The sequence below is a fragment of the Colobus angolensis genome, unplaced genomic scaffold, assembly GCF_000951035.1.
Source record: "Colobus angolensis palliatus isolate OR3802 unplaced genomic scaffold, Cang.pa_1.0 Scaffold34, whole genome shotgun sequence".
Lineage (NCBI taxonomy): Eukaryota > Metazoa > Chordata > Mammalia > Primates > Cercopithecidae > Colobus > Colobus angolensis.
The window spans coordinates 3603824-3621569 of record NW_012116710.1 but is presented as its reverse complement, the minus strand read 5'-3'; the positions used below and the strand labels follow the sequence as shown (position 1 = coordinate 3621569).

Genomic DNA, 17746 nt, shown 5'->3' with positions numbered 1-17746 from the left:
TGAGGAGGGCTAGGTGGGGTGGCTCACGCTGGTAATCCCAGCACTCCGGGAGGCTGACGTAGGCAGATCCTTTGAGGTCAGGAGTTTGAGACCAGCCTGGGCAACATGGTGAAAACTCGTCTCCCCCAAAAATACAAAAATTAGCTGGGCATGGTGGAGTGCGCCTGTAATTCCAGCTACTCAGGAGGCTGAGGCAGGAGAATCACTTGTGGAGGTTGCAGTGAGCCGAGATTGTACCGCTGCATTCCAGTCTGGGTGACAGAGCGAGACTCCATCTCAAAAAAAAAAAAGAGGAAGGCTCCAACAGAGAGGCTCCAGAAACACTTTTGAAAGTGGCTTTTGGCCGGGCACAGTGACTCACGCCTGTAATCCCAGCACTTTGGGAGGCTGAGGCAGGCAGATCACAAGGTCAGCATATTGAGACCATCCTGGCTAACACGGTAAAACCGTCTCTACTAAAAGTACAGAAAAAAAAAAAACCATTAGCCAGGCATGGTGGCGGGCGCCTGTAGTCCCCAGCTACTCGGGAGGCTGAGGCAGGAGAATGGTGTGAACCCGGGAGGCGGACCTTGCAGTGAGCTGAGATTGCGCCACTGCACTCCAGCCTGGGCAACTGAGTGAGACTCTGTCTCAGGAAAAAAAAAAAAAAAAAGAAAGTAGCTTTTAAATTTATAGCACTCGAAAGTGGAACGGGATCCCTGGATGCGTCTAAAGTTATATCAAGAGGCTGGTTTTACACTGCTTGACAGTCAGTTGTCAGTATAGTAGGGAGGATAGCAACTGGAGTCAGACTGGGGTTTTGATCCTGGCTGCAGCACTCTTTGTTTTTTGACTGTATGACCTTGGGCAAGTGACTAAACTTCTCTGTTTGTTGTCTGAAGTGAAGATAAATTACGTCATAGGGCAGCTGTGAGGATTAAAAGAGATAAAAGTACACACAGTGCCAGCGTTCAGTATTATTAGGATTACTTTTTAACGGTATTGAAGGCAGAGAAGCTTAATTTCAATATATATCTCTGAATTTTTCCTAGTGACCATCTTAGGTCTCACTGAAATGTGGATTCAGAGTTCAGCCTCAGTAGTTGCTAAATGGTCTGCTTCCTTACACCAGCATCCAGCCCCAGTCATTCTGCATTTGCCAGGCCATTCATATCCATGCACTGATTTCATCCCCACAGGACAACGTTTTGACCACACATGACCTCCCGTCTGGGGCTTGCCAGGATTGGTATGAATAGTTTAACCAAGACTATTGAAGGCCTAACTGTAGGGATAGCAGTTAACCTATGTAACTTTTTTGAGTCATTTGAATTATGTAGAAATTGGACCTGTAATCCCAGCACTTGGGGAGGCCAAGGTGGGAGGATTGCTTAAGCCTAGGAGGTCAAGGCCGCTGTGTGCCACTGCACTCTAGCCTAGACAACAGAGTGAGACCCTGTCTCAAAAAAAAAATTTTGGAGATGTGTTGTATCTCTGTAGGTATGTGATTCTTTGGATAAATGATTCACTGTATCTTCTTCAAAACTAGGTTATTTGAAAGACTAAGATCAACTGATTGCCAACTAATTTTGCAGGAGACGTTGCAGTAAAGATCCTAAAGGTTGTCGACCCAACCCCAGAGCAATTCCAGGCCTTCAGGAATGAGGTGGCTGTTCTGCGGTGAGTACAAAGCTGGCAGTCCAGTCCCTCTGGAGTGCTGGAGTGGGGAGTACAAGGACTGCAGAGTTAGTGGACTGTGCCGTGGGTTGGGATGGGCGGGCAGTTAGGACTCACTGTGGAGTTCCTGTGGTTGGATGCTCCTTCCTTGAGAGCAAGGGATATTTCCTTCAGTTTATGTGGCTGTCAGGCCTTTCGAAGAGCCCCTTCTCAGGAGAATACCCTCCTCTGGGCACAGTAAACTCAATAGCCCAAGTTCTATCTCTGGATTTTGGTTTGAGGTGGGCAGAAATAGACCCTATTTTTACCTTTATTTCCCAGAACCCTCTTTATAGCTGAGTTGCTTTATTTTAGACTTCAGAACAGTCAACCTTCAAATCTTTCAGTCACTATTTAGAATTGTAGGAATAAGTGATATAATGGAGATTTCTACAGAGGAGTCCTTGTGACCTCCACAGGGAGGTTCATGGAGTGTACATTGATGGAAGAGAATGTCGTCTCTGTAAGCAAGGCCAGCACTGAACTGATGGCCTAGTGAACTAATAATGGTGGGCTTCTCTGTTTGCTCAGAATGCCACCTGGGTTATCAGCCATGCCATGTGTTTGTTTTTCTAGCCCCTCCAGGTTGGGACTGGGGGTGGTGTCAAGAGCACAGAACCCAGTGTCCACGGGAAAGCACAGTAGACCTCCCTGAGCACTTTCCTCCTCCCTCTCCTCTCTTCACCTCCCCAGCAAAACACGGCATGTGAACATTCTGCTTTTCATGGGGTACATGACAAAGGACAACCTGGCAATTGTGACCCAGTGGTGCGAGGGCAGCAGCCTCTACAAACACCTGCATGTCCAGGAGACCAAGTTTCAGATGTTCCAGCTAATTGACATTGCCCGGCAGACGGCTCAGGGAATGGAGTGAGTAGATGGTCTGATGCCTCTCTGGGACCCAGGCATCAAATTTGTCCCTAAATTGGAACCAGGATCAGGAAAAGCCTTCTAGTCCATTAAGCGATTCTGTGATATCTTTGCGTAAGCCTGTGACCTTGGCTGGAGGGGCCGGTTATCAGGAATGAGTTGTTCAGGTTCCAACTGGGTAAAGTGGCTCACACCTGTAATCCCAGCACTTTGGGAGGCGAAGGCCAGTGGATCACTTGAGGCCAGTAGTTTGAGACCAGCCTTGCCAACATGGCAAAACCCTGTTTTTACTAAAAATACAAGAAATAACCAGGCATGGTGGCACATGCCTGTAATCCCAGCTAGTAAGGAGGCCGGGACAGGAGAATCGCTTGAACATGGAAGGCAGAGGTTGCGGTGAGCTAAGATCACACTACTGTACTCCAGCCTGGGCTGCAGAGCGAGACTGTGTCTCAAAGAAAAAAAAAAGTTCAGATTCCCCTGTTGGGACTGAACTTCCCCCTTGGTGCTTCCCCCTTGGGGCTCAGATTCGGGCTCTGCCTGCTACCCTCGCTTTATCAGAAATCTGAGAACATAGTGGGGGGCATGTACCTTCTGCTTGGATAGCTGTGGCAGTGCCCTCTGCTCAGCTGTCTGAGGCATGGCTGTCCCACATGAGGGTTTAAACAGATGCCATTTTTGGGATAATTTTTTTTTTTTTTTTTTTTTAATTAAAAACTTTTTCCTGGCCGGGCACGGTGGCTCACGCCTGTAATCCCAGCATTTTGGGAGGCTGAGGTGGGTGGATCACGAGGTCAGGAGTTCGAGACCAGCCTTGCCAATGTGGTGAAATTCCATCTCTACTAAAAATAGTAGAGCTTGTAATCCCAGCTACTCGAGAGGCTGAGGCAGAAGAATCGCTTCAACCTGGGAGGTGGAGGTTGCAGTGAGCGGAGATCATGCTATTGCACTCCAGCCTGGGCGACAGAGCCAGACTCCATCTCAAAAAAAAAAAATTCTTTCCTTAGAGAGACAGGGTCTCACTCTGTCACCTATCCTAGAGTGTAGTGGTGTGATCATAGCTCACTCCATCCTCGAACTCCTGGGCTCCAGCAGTCCTCTTGGCTCAGTCTCATAGGTTGCTGGGACGGCAGGCACATGCTACCATGCCCAGCTAATTTTCGTGTATTTTGTAGAGTCGGAAGTCTCACTGTGTTGCCGAGACTGGTCTCAAACTGGCCTCAAGTGATCCTCCCACTTTTCCTGGCTAGCCCAGGGTAGTGCTTCTCAAACTTTTCCTCAGAAGTGCCCCTTATGGTAGAGGAGTAGGAACTCCTTGTACCCCCTAGACATCTGGGAGCTACTAAGCTATAACTGTGCTTGCAAGTCCTACATAAATTCTCATATTGTCTTTAAAATTCATAATGGAAGTTGCCTTCTGTATATTTTAAGAAATGGAATGACTTTTCAGAAAAATTGAGATATAATTCATATATCATAAAATTCCCCCTTTTAAAATCTGGTATTGTGTTGTGCAGCCATCACCACTATCTAATTTTAGAACATTTTCATTATCCAGGAAAGAAATATATGCCCATTGTATTAGTCTGTTTGGGTTGCTCTAAAGGAAGACTTAAGGGTGGGTAATTTATAAAGAAAAGAGGTTTATTTGGCTCATGGTTCTGCAGACTGTACAAAAAGCATGACATCAGCATCTGTGTCTGCTGAGGCCCTCAGGAAGCTTTTACTCATGGCAGAAGGCAAGGGGAGCTACATGTGACATGGTGAGAGAAAGGAGCAAGAGAGAGAGCGTGGAGGGAGGTCCCAGACTCTTTAATAACCAGGTTTCATGTGAACTAATAGCATGTGAATTAATAGTGTGTGAACTCACTCGTTACTGCAGGGAGGGCACCCAGCCATTTGTGAGGAATCCGTCCCTATGACCCAAACACCTGCCACTTGGGTCCCACCTCCAACACTGGAGATCACATTTCAACTTGAGATTTGGAGTGGACAGATATCCAAATGATATACCCATTAGCGGTCACCCAATACCTCTCACCCACTTGCAGCTATTTTCTGTTTCTATGGATTTTGCCTACTTTATAGTTTAATATAAATGCAATCATGTAAGATACAATATGATGATGTTTTGGTCAATGACCACATATAGGAAGGTGGTCCCACAAGATTATAATACTGTATTTTTACTGTGCCTTTTCTATGTTTGGCTATTTTTTTTTGGAGACGGAGTCTCGCTCTGTCACCCAGGCTGGAGTGCAGGGGCGCCATCTCAGCTCACTGCAAGCTCTGCCTCCCGGATTCATGCCATTCTACTGCCTTAGCCTCCTGAGTAGCTGGGAGTACAGGCGCCCGCCACCATGCCGGGCCAATTTTTTGTATTTTTAGTAGAGACGGGGTTTCACCGTGTTAGCCAGGATGATCTCGTTCTCCTGACCTCGTGATCTGCCCGCCTCGGCCTCCCAAAGTGCTGGGATTACAGGCTTGAGCCACTGCGCCTGGCCTATGTTTGGCTATGTTTAGAGACACAAATACCATGTTACAACCAGCTACAGTATTCAGTACACTGAGGGCCATAGAGGTTTGTAGCCTAAGTGCAACAGGCTATACCATTTAGCCAGGGTGTGTAGTAGGCTGTACCATCTTGGTGTGTATAAGTACACTTTATGACGTTTGCATGGTAACAAGCTGGCTAACAACACATTTCTCAGAAGGTATCCCTGCCGTTAAGTGATGCTTGACTGTGTATAATACATAAGATATGGTATTGTATGCCTGGGCTCTTTGACCCAGTTTAATATTTTCAAGATTAATCCAGGTTGTAGCATGTGTCACTACTTCATTCCTTTCTGTGTCTGAGTAACATGTCATTGTATGGATATGCCACATTATTCATTCATCAGTTATGGACATTGGGTTATCAGAATTACTTTTGAGTAAAACTGATGCTTGAAGAAGTGTCAGCAATGGTCAGGCGCAGGGGCCCATGCCTGTAATCCAAGCACTTTGGGAGGCTAACGCGGGAGGATCACTTGAGCCCAGGAGTCAAGACCAGCTTGGGCAACACTGCAAGACCCTGTATCTATCAAAAAAAAAAAAATGTGGTGTGGTGGCACATGCCTGTGGTCCCAGCTACTGGGAGGTGGGAGGATCATTTGAGCCCAGGAGGTTAAGGCTGCAGTGAGCTATGACTGCATCACTACACTCCAGTCTCCAAAAAAAAAAAAAAAAGTGTAAGCATGTTTGTGCTGTGGCCTCACTTTCAGGTAAGCAGTGATGTGAACCAGGCTGAACAGCACAGGGTCTGTCCCTGTGTGTAACACTCCTTGGAGCCAGACCTTCAGTGGCTTTACTTCTTAGCTGTAGTTTAAAACTGCTTTCTACCCATGCGCTTCAACCTTATTTTTAATAATTTCTTTTCCCTTCACAGCTATTTGCATGCAAAGAACATCATCCACAGAGACATGAAATCCAACAGTATCCTTTGGTTGTTGAGTTCATTTGACTGCTCAGTTCTAAATTTAGGGAAACAGAAGAGAGCCTTTTTATCACAAGTGGCTGTCGGTGCCAGGGGATATCTTTTTAAGGAAAGAGGAAGAGGACAGGAAAACAGAAAAGTCAGAAAATTAGTAGGCTTGGCCTGCCCCTCAGCAGCTTATGCTTCACCTGGGCTGATGAGAGCGATGTTTAGGTTAGGTTCCTTTCTGGTTTATCTCAGCAAAAGTGATTTGGAGAGATTTCTGTAAACTTGAAATGGGGGTACAATTTTATCACACTATTAGTAAATTTAACCTGAGGGGGATTGGGCTTTTGTCTTATGTTTATTTCTAGTTTGTGGCCAGTGTGTGTATGTGTATCTACTTGTTATGTGGATAGCAAGTAGCTACAAGCCAGATGTTGAAAGATTTCCAAAATCACTATTTAAAATGGTCTTTCTTGACGAGGCGTGATGGCTCACACCTATAATCCCAGCACTTAGGGAGGCTGAGGCAGGTAGATCACTTGAGGCTAGGAGTTTGAGACCAGCCTGGCCAATGTGGCGAAACCCTGTCTCTTAAATTTAAAAATTAGCTGGGTGTGGTGACACGTGCTTGTAATCCCAGCTACTCAGGAGGCTGAGGCATGAGAATCGCTTGAACTTGGGAGGCAGAGGTTGCAGTGAGCTGAGATCATGCCCCTGCACTCTAGCCTTGGGGATGGAGCAAGACACTGTCTCAAAAAAATAAATAAAATGATCTTTCTCAAAGGTACATAAGTGGGTTCCTCAGAAGTCACTGTTACAAGAGGAGAGGGGTTGTTTTTATAGAAGAGTAAATGAAGAAAGATATTTTTAATGCTGTAAGGCATGAAATTTAACAAATTTGAATCTGCCACCCTCCACTAGCCTTTCCTTGTGAAAGAAAGATGGCATTACAACCCACACTTTTCTTTTTGAGCAGTGAGAGGCATGATAGTTGTGTTGGATTATGGGACATGGCCTGTTTTTAGGTACATGTCTGAGGTGTGGAATACCTTTCAATGGTGGGGTTTTTGGCAGCCAAACATTATACCATGAAAGCAGACACCACAGATTTAAGGAGGTGTGAATTCCTGGGCACCAACAGATCACAAGTTACTTTGTATGTGTTTTGTTTTTTATTTTTTTTCTCTTTTTCACAAGTTAGACTTAAACTGTATGACTTCTTTACCCAGAAGCAAGCTGACTTCAGTTCTCATTTTGAAGTCACCAAGTGGTACCAATTCTAGTGAGGAATTTCTTATGACAACATTGAACACTCAGTAAGGGATTTGCTATTTTGTTAACCACTCAAGTTTCAGATGGTGATTTGAGGGCGGAATACAGGCAGAAACGACTGTAAGCTGTCAGCAGGCCATGCTTGGCCCTCTTGGGAGCACTGGAGTGTGGCCTCTGCTCATTGTGTTAGGGTTTCAAGCACCTGTATTATGTGGAAAGGTCACAAGGCCAGGGACCCGCACCTAGATGTGCAGATGGGAAGAAGCAGGGAAGAAATGCTGGCTTGCTTTTGGCTTGGGCCAAATAATCTGGTACATTGACCAATCCCTGCCTGTCTTCTGCAAGAAGGGGCATTTCAAAAGCACTTTAAAGAACTTCAGAAACCTTAGGAAATTCAGTGCAGAGGCTGTGACAGAAGGAAGGTGGAGAGATTACCATGTTATAAAGAACTTTGGGATGTTTTCAAAATTAACTTGACCATTCTTTTGAAACCAGAGTCCTTAACAAGCATTGAGATATATTTCTCCATGAAGGCCTAACAGTGAAAATTGGAGATTTTGGTTTGGCAACAGTAAAGTCACGCTGGAGTGGTTCTCAGCAGGTTGAACAACCTACTGGCTCTGTCCTGTGGATGGTGAGAATCTGGGCTCCCACCAGCAGTCTCTGGTACAGGGCAAAGGGAATGCCCTGGGGATTTATGTGCAAACTTTTAAAATGTTTCTGTACATTTCCCCGAAATCCACATGACCCCTAGTGACAGCCAGCCTCAGCCTCAGGGCAATTGTAGATTTTCTTGAGGAAGCTGTTGATCAGAACCACTGTGAAGCTTAGTGTGGAGAGGAGTTAATAAGCTGGGTGATAGAAGTGCTGGGTCTTGGTCCTTTAAAGACAAGGATTCCTGAGCTGTTTTACCCAGTGCCTGAGTTGGAGTCCTTTGGGGGAAAAACTATGTGGGGACTGAAGAATGGACTCATTCATAACTAATGAAAGGGACAGCCTGGGCCCTACATGTCTGTGAGGTCTGTCATATGGTGATAAATGCACTTTTGTCATATGGTGATACATGTAGGCCCCAGAGGTGATCCGAATGCAGGATAACAACCCATTCAGTTTCCAGTCGGATGTCTACTCCTATGGCATCGTATTATATGAGCTGATGACGGGGGAACTTCCTTACTCTCACATCAACAACCGAGATCAGGTGAGTCTGTGCTGGTGCTAAAGGTCCTAACGCGTGGGAGCCCTTGGGCCTCTCCCAGCCTGGGCAGCTAGAGGGTTAGGACTTGATTTTTCTGTAGTTCATTTATCCCCCATTCGCTCAGCTGTTTTCTTTCCCTTAGATCATCTTCATGGTGGGCCGAGGGTATGCCTCCCCAGATCTTAGTAAGCTATATAAGAACTGCCCCAAAGCAATGAAGAGGCTGGTAGCTGACTGTGTGAAGAAAGTAAAGGAAGAGAGGCCTCTTTTTCCCCAGGTAAGGCTCAGGGCTGCTAGAATGGTGATTAAAGCATGGATTGGTTCTTAAAGATGGCAATGTAAGGTGGGAGTATTTTGTTTTGTTTTATAGGGAGGGGACCCAGGTCCTCTACAGGATGGTTGGGGGCAGGGTACAGCCTGTGTCTTTGAGACACAGCTAATGAGAGCATTCTGGGGCTTTGTTTCAGATCCTGTCTTCCATTGAGCTGCTCCAACACTCTCTACCGAAGATCAACCGGAGCGCTTCCGAGCCATCCTTGCATCGGGCAGCCCACACTGAGGATATCAATGCTTGCACGCTGACCACGTCCCCTAGGCTGCCTGTCTTCTAGTTGACTTTGCACCTGCCCTCAGGCTGCCAGGGGAGAAAGAGAAGCCAGCAGGCACCACTTTTCTGCTCCCTTTCTCCAGAGGCAGAACACATATTTTCAGAGAAGCTGCTGCTAAGGACCTTCTAGACTGCTCACAGGGCCTTAACTTCATGTTGCCTTCTTTTCTATTCCTGTGGGCCCTGGGAGAAGGAAGCCATTTGCAGTGCTGGTGCGTCCTGCTCCCTCTCCACATCCCCCATGCTCAAGGCCCAGCCTTCTCTAGATGCGCAAGTGGATGTTGTTGGTAGTACAAAAAGCAGGGGCCCAGCCCAGCTGTTGGCTCCATGAGTATTTTGAGGAAGTAAGGTAGCAGCAGGCAGTCCAGCCCTGATGTGGAGACACATGGGATTTTGGAAATCGGCTTCTGGAGGAATGCATGTCACAGGCGAGACTTTCTTCAGAGGGTGGTGCAGCGCCAGACGTTTTGCACATAAGGCACCAAAACAGCCCAGGACTGCCGAGACCGGCCGCCCGAAGGAGCCTGCTTTGGTACTATGGAACTTTTCTTAGGGGACACATCCTCCTTTCACAGCTTCTAAGGTGTCCAGTGCATTGGGATGGTCTTCCAGGCAAGGCACTCAGCCAGTCTCCATCTTGGCCCTCTCAGGGAGCAGTCTTCCATCATGCTGAATTTTGTCTTCCAGGAGCTGCCCCTATGGGGCGGGGCTGCAGGGCCAGCCTTGTTTCTCTAACAGCCTTGTTTCTCTAGTCACATCATGTGTATACAAGGAAGCCAGGAATACAGGTTTTCTTGATGATTTGGGTTTTAATTTTGTTTTTATTGCACCTGACAAAATACAGTTATCTGATGGTCCCTCAATTTTATGTTATTTTAATAAAATAAATTAAATTTAGGTGTAATGGCTGTTACCTCCTTTTAAAGTAATTCTGAGCTCACAATCTGAACATCCCATTTGTTCACCGTCTTCAGGAGCTGAATTCAAGAACAGGAAATGTGCCCGGAGCCTCGGCTGGGAATGAATTTGTAATTTAACCTTTGTATTCTTTGTAACCCTCTACTGAAGAGTTAAGTATAAAAATTAAGCAGAAAGTATTCTAAACTCAGCTAATAGGTTAAGTAATGCATTCTATAAAATATTTGGTAGCTACAGCTTTTAAAAAACAAAAACAAAAATAGATGATTCCAGCTTGGAACAAGCCAGTGCTAGTTCACAAGGTTGTGCTCACCCTTCAATTAAAATCAAAATGACTACAAGACTTGCCATCAGCTCTCTTCAGGACCACTGCTGGGTCAGAATCAGAAACCTTGGGTGCCATGACATTTTTACAAAATTTCAAATCAAAGCCAGGCTTTGCAGATAATAGATCGCTTGAGTACGAACCACACATTATGTAAGTGCACGTATATTTTGAGTTCTCAATACAATTACCCTGATGGGCATGAACCCACAGGTGAGAGCAGAGGTTTGGTTCCCCTGGAGGGCCCTGACTGGAGGCCCCAGCACCAACCAGACAGGAGGGCCAGACTGCTACCCAGTACTGTACCTCCTGTTCCTTCAAGAGCCTCCCTAAGGGAGAAAAAGATGTATACTTCCACTTTGTTTGCTGCACATGTGGCAACAAGATTGCTACCCTGATTTGGGACACTTGCGAGAACTCAAAAAAAATGACCACCCTTAAAGCTCTAGAAAAAAGTTGTATGTTAACAGCTATGCTGCACTCACTTTGCATTATGTATTCTTGAAAGCTGTATAAATCAAAATTTTGACCACACACTAAATACACTAGAGAAATACACTATAGAGGAATCCTTTTATAGGGTTGAAGAATCCTTTGGTAAGAAAAATATGCTGCATTAGGGGCAGCTGCAATTTTACTATTTCTGGGGAAGAAAAGACCAAAGATAAGAGCCAAGTTTGTTTTTTAAAGCAGTCAATCCAAACAAACAGTCTGGGTGGTTGTTACCCCTGAGGGGCTTGAGGTGTAACTCTATCAGCTATAAAAACAGCAATTCCATACACTTATTAGGTTACTTTATATCCTTCACTCTTCCCCATGGCTGTAATAATGGAGAGTGAATGAGACTAAGGCTAAGCCCAACTCCACTGAAATCCAAGCCACACACCACCTTGGCTGCAGTACAGGGAAGCTCTGCACACCCTGGCTTGGGAAAGTTTTGGCCGATGGAGCCCAAGATGCAGGGCAACCATCTACTCTTTAGGGTTCTGATGACTCCACTCCAGAAAGGTGCATGAAGAGGTCCCCGAGCTCTGTCATGTCGACATCTTCATTGTTGGGGACATGCCGGCTTTCTCGGTTCTCGATGAAATCCCAGAGCCGCACTGAATTAAAGAACTGCAAGAACAGCCAGTGGACATGCCTGGTTATTGCCAAGAGCAACAGGAAGGCTATGTTGCTTGATCTTTCTTTTGCCTACCCCATTTCTCTGCCAGGAACATTTCTCTACCTGGAAATGCCCACAGCTGCTAAGTGTCCCCAACTAGAGATGGCTAAAGTCCTTACCCTCACAGTGCCTTGAGAACTGAGCTGCTTCCGAGGTTTTTCAGGCTCTGCTAGCCGCCCATCAGGGTAAGCATGGCGATAAAGACATTTGCTTCCAAATGGGCAGGTCCCCTTGCCTTGCTCAAAGTATTTACAGGCTTTTTTCCTGAAAAGCAGAAAGAAAAAGTCAAGCGGCTGGTGGGAAAATGTGGGGTTCAGATTGGGCCACTGCCTTCCTCTATCCTTACCCTTACGCCAGAGGCAGGTCAGCCTCACATTCTAGATGGGGCAGCTTAGGCTGGGAGAGGTTGAGTGATTTGTCTCAGGTCCCACACAGCTGGGATTCTGATTTCCAAGCAGAATAGGAAGTATCCCTACTTACCTGTAGCCTTGCAAAGGATATGAACCTGCCTGGGGACTCGCTGTGTGGAGACTGCAGTGCTGCAAAGGCCCTCCGGCAGCTCCAGAGCACCTCCTGGGTCACCATAGACCTAAGCCAGGCCTGGTCACTCCTCTGGGCACTAAGGTCTGAAGCTGGGCCACTTGTCTCTGCTCAAAGTTCCCTAGGTACTCCACCAAGCCAAGTCTCCCCTTCCTCCTGGCTGCAGTGCTGTCAGAGTGACTACAGGGAAAGCAGAGGGTTTTAGCAACTGCCTAAAGCCATAGTTCTTCCAGTTTTCCTGTCTTCACCCTCGGCACCAGGGCTTCTTCACGCCTTATGTGCTTTGGACCCCTTCTCTGAATAGTGTTTTTCAATGCATAAAACACATAGGTCTAGAGCCTACAGTTACCAAACAGTTCAAAATGTTTTCCCTCTCTCTTAATTCTACCATTTTCCCCACAGACCTCCACATTAAGAACCCTGCCCGAGGAAACTCAATCAAATGAATTCCCATTTTGCTCAAATGAACTCTGGTTTATCCAATCATAAAGGACCCCAAACTGAAGTGAAAAAAAGATACCCAAGAATCCAGAGGGCCATCTCGGAGAACAGAGGAAGGGGAAAGTCACAGAAATAAAGCCAAACAACAGAAAGGGCATGTTGCTGCCAGGGGCAGCTGGGGTGTGTGACAGCGGGAGACAAGAATGGGGAAAGGGGGCTCCTGAATCCAGTGGTTTTCCGTCTTGTCAGATGGGATGGCCACAGGCCAGTGGTGAAGTTCTCTGAGGACGGCTTCAGACAACATAAAGAAAAGCTCCCTGGCCAGGTGTGGTGGCTCACACCTGTAATTTCAGCACTTTGGGAGGCCAAGGTGGGTGGATCACTTGAGGTCAGGAGTTCAAGACCAGCCTGGCCAACACGGCGAAACCCCATCTCTACTAAAAAATACAAAAATTAGCTGGGCGTGGTGGCGGGCACCTGTAATCCCAGATACTCAGGAGGCTGAGGCAGGAGAATCGCTTGAACCCAAGAGGTGGAGGCTGCAGTGAGCCAAGATTGTGCCACTGCACTCCAGCCTGGGCGACAGAGTGAGGCTCCGTCTGGGGGAGGCGGGAAGCTCCCTTGCCAGCTGATCTGATTTGAGCACAGGTGGCTGCAGAGCAGGTGTGTGGACGGCACATCCTCCAGGCTCCTACTTGCCTGGGGTTCTGAGCAGACTTCAAATGACCGCAAGCAGTTTGCTCTCACCAGAGCCTGCTGGACAACTCCAGGGCATCCTAGCACACTGGCTATGAACTCCATCAGGTCAAACACGTTATGTGCTGGTTCCCTACTCTCGCAAGAATATTACTCTTTTTCCTCCCCCAGGCTTATCTGGTCACCAAGGCTAAAAGCCTCCAGTTCACTGACTCACTCTGTGTTCTCGGCTCTCACACCCAACTGTGTTCATTCTGTTTACAAATCACTTCCCAATCTCCCCTTCCTTTGGGTTCCCACACTGTGGAAGCCTCTGGGGCCTGCCTACCAGGGCCACTTCCTCACTGGCCTCCCTCCCACTCCACCAGTTTACACCTTGTTGAGAGTACCACAGAGGAGCTTCCCAACCTTTTTTTTTCTTTAAAGAGATGAGGTCTCCCTATGTCTCCCCTGGCTGGTCTCAAACCCCTGCCCTCCTCAGCCTCCCAAAGTGCCTGTATTACAGGCATGAGCCACTGCACCTGGCCCCAACCTGTTCTTAAAGACCACGGTCACACTGGGATTCAAGTGTTGCTTAGATTCCAGTCTGTGTGTAGGTCCCACCACATCCTTCTACACACCTGCTTCAATGCCAGGAGCCATTCCCAGTGTCCCCCAGATACAAAACCGTCACCCTTCTGTGCCCATGTCCTTTCATCACTTCCCCTGCACCTGCTTCACTGTTCAGGTTCCCACGCTGCTTCCCCTGACAGCCCCTGGTGGACCCAAGTGCCTTCTCTGTTGTGACATATGGTCCCTCATGAAGAACTGGTCACTAGCAAACCTGTATCATAATTGCCCTTTTGCAGTTTCCCATGAAGTTGTCTTACTTGGCTGGGTGCGGTGGCTCACACCTGTAATCCTAGCACTTTGGGAGGCTGAGGTGGGTGGATCATCTGAGGTCAGGAGTTCAAGACCAGCCTGGGCAACATGGTGAAACCCCATCCCTACTAAAAAAATACAAAAATTAGCTGGGTGTGGTGGCACACACCTGTAATCCCAGCTACTCAGGAGGCTGGGGCAGAAGAATCACTTGAACCCTGGAGGCGGAGGTTGCAGTGAGCTGAGATCACGCCATTGTACTCCAGCCTGGGTGACAGGGCGAGACTCAAAAAAAGAGATATTGTCTTACTAATCTCTACATCCCCCAGTGGTGCTTAGCTGGAAGGTGCCTGACCCACAGTGAGTACTCAGTAAATGTCTGTGGACTGCAAAACACACAGTCATCAAGGGAAAGCAAACAAGGAAAGATCCAAATAGCAATAACAATTTCCAGACTGCTTTTCAGCAGAGCCCCCTTCTACAGGCTGGGACCCCTCTGCTTGCCACGCCTGCCCTCTTGTGGACACACATGAAGAGTGTATGAAGAAAAAATGGTAAAAAAAAAAAAAAAAATCAAGCTTTAGTAAACTGATATGCAACATAAAGGAACCATAAAAAAGGTAACGTATAGTTTCACTTTTAGTATGACAAGTAAACTTCTACCATACCCAACCCTCCTGCAGATAAGTCTTAATACAAATATTTCAAAAAGACCTGAAGGCACTGGAGAATGAACAAATGCAGTTAGATTCTTTGGAGGAGTAAACGCAAAGAATAGCAATGGCAAACGCTAAGTTACCTTTAAAAAGGTAGCTTTTGTGGCTCACTTCTGTAATCCCAGCACTTTGGGAGGCCGAGGCAGGCGGACTGCCTGAGCTCCAGAGTTCAAGACCAGCCTGGGCAACATGGTGAAACCCTGTCTCTACTAAAATACAAAAATTAGCCAGGTGTGGCAGCATGTGCCTGTAGTCTCACCTTCTCAGGAGGCTGAGGCAGAAGTGCTAGAACCCAGAAGGCGGAGGTGTCAGTGAGCTGAGAGCCATGCACTCCAGCCTGGGCTACAGAGCAAGACTCCGTCTCCAAAAAAAATTATCCTGGAGCAGGCCAAAATCACAACCACTTGGGGTGACTAAAACTCCAAGGGGAAATCCAATCTTTCTGGCCTGAAGAACTAAAAGACAAGAGTTCAAGGTAATCACAGCCATTGGAAAGTGAGGAAACAATCCCACAAAGTAAGGGGCCTGTGAAAGAGTGCTCAAAGGCTGTGTATAAACTCTGCCCAAATCTGACTAACTCCTGAACCACACAGGAATGCGACAAACTCAACCACGAATGCAAAACCAGAACTGAGACCTGAACTGCTACCTGGATTTGAGTTCAAACAATTTACCTACCTGTTAAAAACATCAACACTTGGCCAGGCGCAGTGGCTCACGCCTATAATCCCAGCACTTTGGGAGGCCGAGGTGGGCAGATCACCTGAGGTCAGGAGTTCAAGACCAGCCAGGCTAACATAGTGAAACCCCATTTCTACTAAAAGTACAAAAAATTAGCCAGGCGCAGTGGCGCATGTCTATAATCCCTGCTATTCAGGAGGCTGAGGCAGCAGAATCGCTTGAACCTGGGAGGCAGAGGATGCAGTAAGCCGAGATTACACCACTGCACTCCAGCTTGGGCAAGAAGAGTGAAACTCCGTCTCAAAAAAAAAAAATCAACACTTTACAGATAAACTGTAACAGAATCCTAAGTCTCTCTACAATGTAATATTTACAATGTCAAGGATAAAATCTAAAATTACTAGATATATGAAGAATCAGGAAAATGTGATCCATTCTTACAACAGAGGTCAACTTCAAGAAGACAAAGATTTCAAAGTAGCTACTTTTTTTTTTTTTTTTTTTTTTTTGAGACGGAGTCTCGCTCTGTCGCCCGGGCTGGAGGGCAGTGGCCAGATCTCAGCTCACTGCAAGCTCCGCCTCCCGGGTTTACGCCATTCTCCTGCCTCAGCCTCCGGAGTAGCTGGGACTACAGGCGCCCGCCACCTCGCCCGGCTAGTTTTTTGTATTTTTTAGTAGAGACGGGGTTTCACCGTGTTAGCCAGGATGGTCTCGATCTCCTGACCTCGTGATCCACCCGTCTCGGCCTCCCAAAGTGCTGGGATTACAGGCTTGAGCCACCGCGCCCGACCAACTACAACTATGCTCAAAGAGATGAAAAGAAAACAAAGGTTGAAAAAGAATGAACATCCCGGCCAGGCGCGGTGGCTCATGCCTGTAATCCCAGCACTTTGGGAGGCCGAGACGGGCGGATCACGAGGTCAGGAGATCGAGACCATCCTGGCTAACACGGTGAAACCTCGTCTCTACTAAAAAATACAAAAAACTAGCCGGGCGAGGTGGCGGGCGCCTGTAGTCCCAGCTACTCCGGAGGCTGAGGCAGGAGAATGGCGTAAACCCGGGAGGCGGAGCTTGCAGTGAGCTGAGATCTGGCCACTGCCCTCCAGCCCGGGCGACAGAGCGAGACTCCGTCTCAAAAAAAAAAAAAAAAAAAAAAAAGAAAGAAAAGAATGAACATCCCCAGAGATCTATGGACAATATAAAAAAATCTACCATAAATGGAAGTAGAGTCCCAGCAGGAAAAGAGAAAACAAGATAGAAAAAAAGTTAATGAAACAACAGCTAAAATTTCCCTAATCTTGGGGAGTGACACAAACATAGAGAAAAACCACTCCTCAGCAAAATGTCAACATGCTGACAACCAGGATAAAGAGGAAAACTTGAGGCCGGGCACGGTGGCTCATGCCTGTAATCCCAGCACTTTGGGAGGCTGAGGCAGGAGGATCACTTGAGTCTAGGAGTTCAAGACCAGCCTGGGCTACATGGCGAAACCTTGTCTCTACAAAAAAAAAAAAAGAAAGAAAAAAAATTAGCTGGGCATGGTGGCGCACAGTACTGGCGGTCCCAGCTACTCAAGAGGCTCCTGCTTGAGCCCAGGAGGCTGAGGCTACAGTGAGCTGAGAGTGCACCACTGCACTCCAGCTTGGGCAACAAGGTGAGACCCTATCTCACCGAAAAAAAAACAAAAACAAAAAAACACCAAAACTAAACAGGTCCACATCACCATGTCCTTGCTCATTGCTACATCCCAGAGCCCAGCATGGTGCCCGAGAGAAGGAAAAGAGGAAGAGGCCCCTAAGACCACACTCCTGGGAGGGAGAACAAGGACACAGGCTGACAGGACAGCCAGGCAGGCAGCAAGGGCACGTCGAAACTCAAAGCACTTACCCCATCCCCTGTTTGAAAGCTTCAATCAACTCGTTCTTTTTATTCTGATCTTCCACCCAATACACACTTGGAATTACAAACTCTGATATCACACGGCATTCTGGACAAGACCTGAAATAAGAATTAGATTACTAAGGGAGAAGTCATGTTACGAAGCCTGGGCACACTCTCTGCTAAACCTCTTGCTCAACTGCCTGACCACTACAGGCACTTCCTTCACCGGAAATTCCAGAAGATGAAATCATAATCATCCAAGAACCTTATTTACTATTTAAAAAACAGGGTTTCCCAATGAGAACACATGGACACATGTGGGGGAACATCACACACCGGGGCCTGTCGGTGCAGGGGCAAGGGGAGGGAGAGCATCAGCACAAATAGCTAATGCATGTGGGGCTGAAAACCTAGGTG

The 17746-nt window shown here is 47.1% G+C and overlaps 2 protein-coding genes across 5 annotated transcripts in view; one reads left to right on the top strand and one right to left on the bottom strand.

The window, feature by feature from the left end:
* Positions 1–10002, top strand: part of RAF1 (Raf-1 proto-oncogene, serine/threonine kinase) — a 90920-nt gene extending 80918 nt beyond the window's left edge. For both annotated transcript variants that reach the window (XM_011952333.1, XM_011952332.1), the window contains 7 exons: positions 1575–1659; positions 2389–2565; positions 5996–6042; positions 7816–7934; positions 8370–8501; positions 8641–8775; positions 8966–10002. In XM_011952333.1, coding sequence (XP_011807723.1) covers positions 1575–1659; positions 2389–2565; positions 5996–6042; positions 7816–7934; positions 8370–8501; positions 8641–8775; positions 8966–9109 — 839 coding nt within the window. In that variant the 3' untranslated portion in view covers positions 9110–10002. The remainder of the gene's footprint in view (positions 1–1574; positions 1660–2388; positions 2566–5995; positions 6043–7815; positions 7935–8369; positions 8502–8640; positions 8776–8965) is intronic.
* Positions 9907–17746, bottom strand: part of MKRN2 (makorin ring finger protein 2) — a 29369-nt gene continuing 21529 nt past the window's right edge. For 2 of the 3 annotated variants that reach the window (XM_011952334.1, XM_011952337.1), the window contains 3 exons: positions 17336–17446; positions 11633–11777; positions 9907–11464 (listed from right to left, as the gene is read on the bottom strand). In XM_011952334.1, coding sequence (XP_011807724.1) covers positions 11327–11464; positions 11633–11777; positions 17336–17446 — 394 coding nt within the window. In that variant the 3' untranslated portion in view covers positions 9907–11326. The remainder of the gene's footprint in view (positions 11465–11632; positions 11778–17335; positions 17447–17746) is intronic. The other variant, XM_011952335.1, reaches the window with a different exon arrangement.